Source organism: Theobroma cacao, chromosome 9, assembly GCF_053813885.1.
Source record: "Theobroma cacao isolate CCN51 chromosome 9, ASM5381388v1, whole genome shotgun sequence".
Classification (NCBI taxonomy): Eukaryota; Viridiplantae; Streptophyta; class Magnoliopsida; order Malvales; family Malvaceae; genus Theobroma; species Theobroma cacao.
Window position 1 is genome coordinate 42,968,516 of NC_142647.1, and position 2,278 is coordinate 42,970,793.

A 2,278-nucleotide genomic window follows, 5' to 3' on the forward strand; every position below is an offset into this window, starting at 1 on the left:
TTTAAGTATTACATTTCATTTAAACTAATAAAACAATCAATGTATAACTAGATAACGGATTGTGACAATATATACACACATGTTGGTGTTGAAGTAGTTAAGTTGTCCAAGGAGACAAAGGAGCAAAGAGCAAAAAGTTAAAAAGGTACCCTATACCTAGACGTATAAATATTCTTCCTGACTGACCAGTAGTGAGAAGTACTTGTCGTGATGACTTGAACCAATTGGTATAAAGTTACTATTTCCAAGTTTGACAAATGTGGCAGCTGATTGGATATCTTCCCTTCATTATACTTATTTAACGAAGGGTTTAGGTTGGGCTTTGTTAGGCGATGATTAGTTCTGATTGTATTCTCTGCTCTCTGTTTCATTAGTAATATTTTTTTTTGGGCCAAAAAAATAAGCAAACAGAATTAAAATTGCGATCATAATTGGCGAAAGAATTTACTACTAGAACTCGTTAAAAATAGAGCAAATAAAAAAAAAAAAACCTATGCACCATATCAACACTAATATTAAATTCTTTTATTGATATTTCATAGGTAAGCATCAAAATTTTCAAAGTATCGAATAATAGCTTCTTGTAAAATTAAAACTCATAGGGTTTGCTAGTCTCCATCTGACATCTACATAAAGGACAGTTTTTTTTCCTTTTAACCCACTCAAAAATACAAAAAGCATGGAACTTATGGCTGCAGTAGCCCATGGCTCTAGCTTCCTCTCCTTTCTCCATATTTTCCAGACAAATCCCACAAACTTCTTCTCCATCTTCTTCAATTCTGACAGCATTCGTTCCAGCAAAAGCAGGATCAATAGTTTCGGCCAACAGTTTAGCCAGTTCAATGCCCACCTCTAACTGAACTTCCATTAACGTTGTTTCGTAGTCTCTGTTGGTTTCACGTGCCCTTGACATGGCCAGCGTTGTTGCCATTGTTTCACACCTGATGAAATCAAGTTGTTCCTTGTCTAACTTCCCTGAGAAAGTAGTTCTTGGATCATACGAACCGTCGAAAGTTGAATAACGTCCCCAGTTGCTTAACCTGTTCAGCGTTTCTGCTTTCAAGGTTGCTATCTGCTTCACATCCATGAATATAAAGAAGTTGCAAATCGATATACAAATGGCTGCTGTTTTTGGCTCTTGGAAAAGTTTTGAAAGCCTGGAGAGATCAAAGAAAAGGAAAAGGAAGAGGAAGAAACAAAGGAGTAAAATTCTTTGGGAATTCTGCCGAGGCGGTGAGAATATTGCTTCACAAACAAGTCAGTCCGAGAGAGGTATATATATATATATATAGCCAAATCGCGTCGGCTACCTTAGACCGACATTTGTACTTGCTTGGAAAGTGAGAGTTTTCGGCTCTTGATTGATTGATGAATAGAAAAGAAAAGAAAAGGGTTGTTGTGTTTGTCAAGGTTTATGCCCAGGGAGAAGTACATATAACTGGATATACCTTCTGAACAGGTAGCTAATTAGAGAAAGTTTTTAGCTAATTAGGTACCTAAAATACTCTTAAATTATTTTTTAAAAATTAAATAAATTTTTAACTTTTATTACTTTTAATCAAGTTTATATATATATATATATATATATATATATATATTTATTTATTTTTAATCAAATAAACTTTTATAATCAATGATTAATTTAGTCAATATGTTATTTTATTGACATGCCATGATAGATAATAATGTGAAATAATAACATAATTATGTGTTATTTTTCATCTTTTACTTGATAAGTGATATCTTGACTAATATCATTTAATTAAATATTAATTATAAAAATTTATTTAATTTAAAATAAAAATATAATAATGTGTTTGAACGTAATTGAAAAATAAAAATTTATTCAAATTTTTTTATATAATTTATAAATTTTTTTTAACATTATGTCAAGTTTTTAATACCACCTAACTTTTTAACTTTTCCATTAATGAATGTACTTTTTTTAAAATAATAAAAAAATCTTTTGTTTTTTATATCATCACAATTTTAATACACTTCTTTTTGTATACATAAAAACTTTCTCGGTATACACGTATGTAAAAAATCTTGTAGGTTCATATATAATGATGAATTAACTAATTCTGAAAATTAGTTACTAAATAATGAAAAACGTTGTTCATTTTCATAACTTAATTAATTTCCATGTATATAATTATTTTTCCAATAAAATAAGAAGAGAAAAAGTGGACTTGAAAAAGTTTCGCGTATATGTGTGTGTATATACACGACAACATGCCTTTATTTTGGGTTCATTTACTCATTTTGGTTCACACTT

The 2,278-nt window shown here is 29.9% G+C and overlaps 1 protein-coding gene across 1 annotated transcript; it reads right to left on the reverse strand.

Moving 5' to 3' along the window:
• Nucleotides 1-503: 503 nt before the first annotated feature.
• LOC18590026 (E3 ubiquitin-protein ligase ATL9-like) lies at nucleotides 504-1,145 on the reverse strand. Its single transcript, XM_007015290.3, has one exon. The coding sequence runs from the start codon at nucleotides 1,085-1,087 to the stop codon at nucleotides 590-592; it is 498 nt and encodes a 165-aa protein (XP_007015352.3). The 5' UTR covers nucleotides 1,088-1,145; the 3' UTR covers nucleotides 504-589.
• Between the last annotated feature and the right edge of the window lie 1,133 nt (nucleotides 1,146-2,278).

Coding starts and splice junctions, on each gene's coding strand:
- LOC18590026 (XM_007015290.3), bottom strand. CDS start 1,087: ATGGATGTGAAGCAGATAGCAACCTTGAAAGCAGAAACGCTGAACAGG.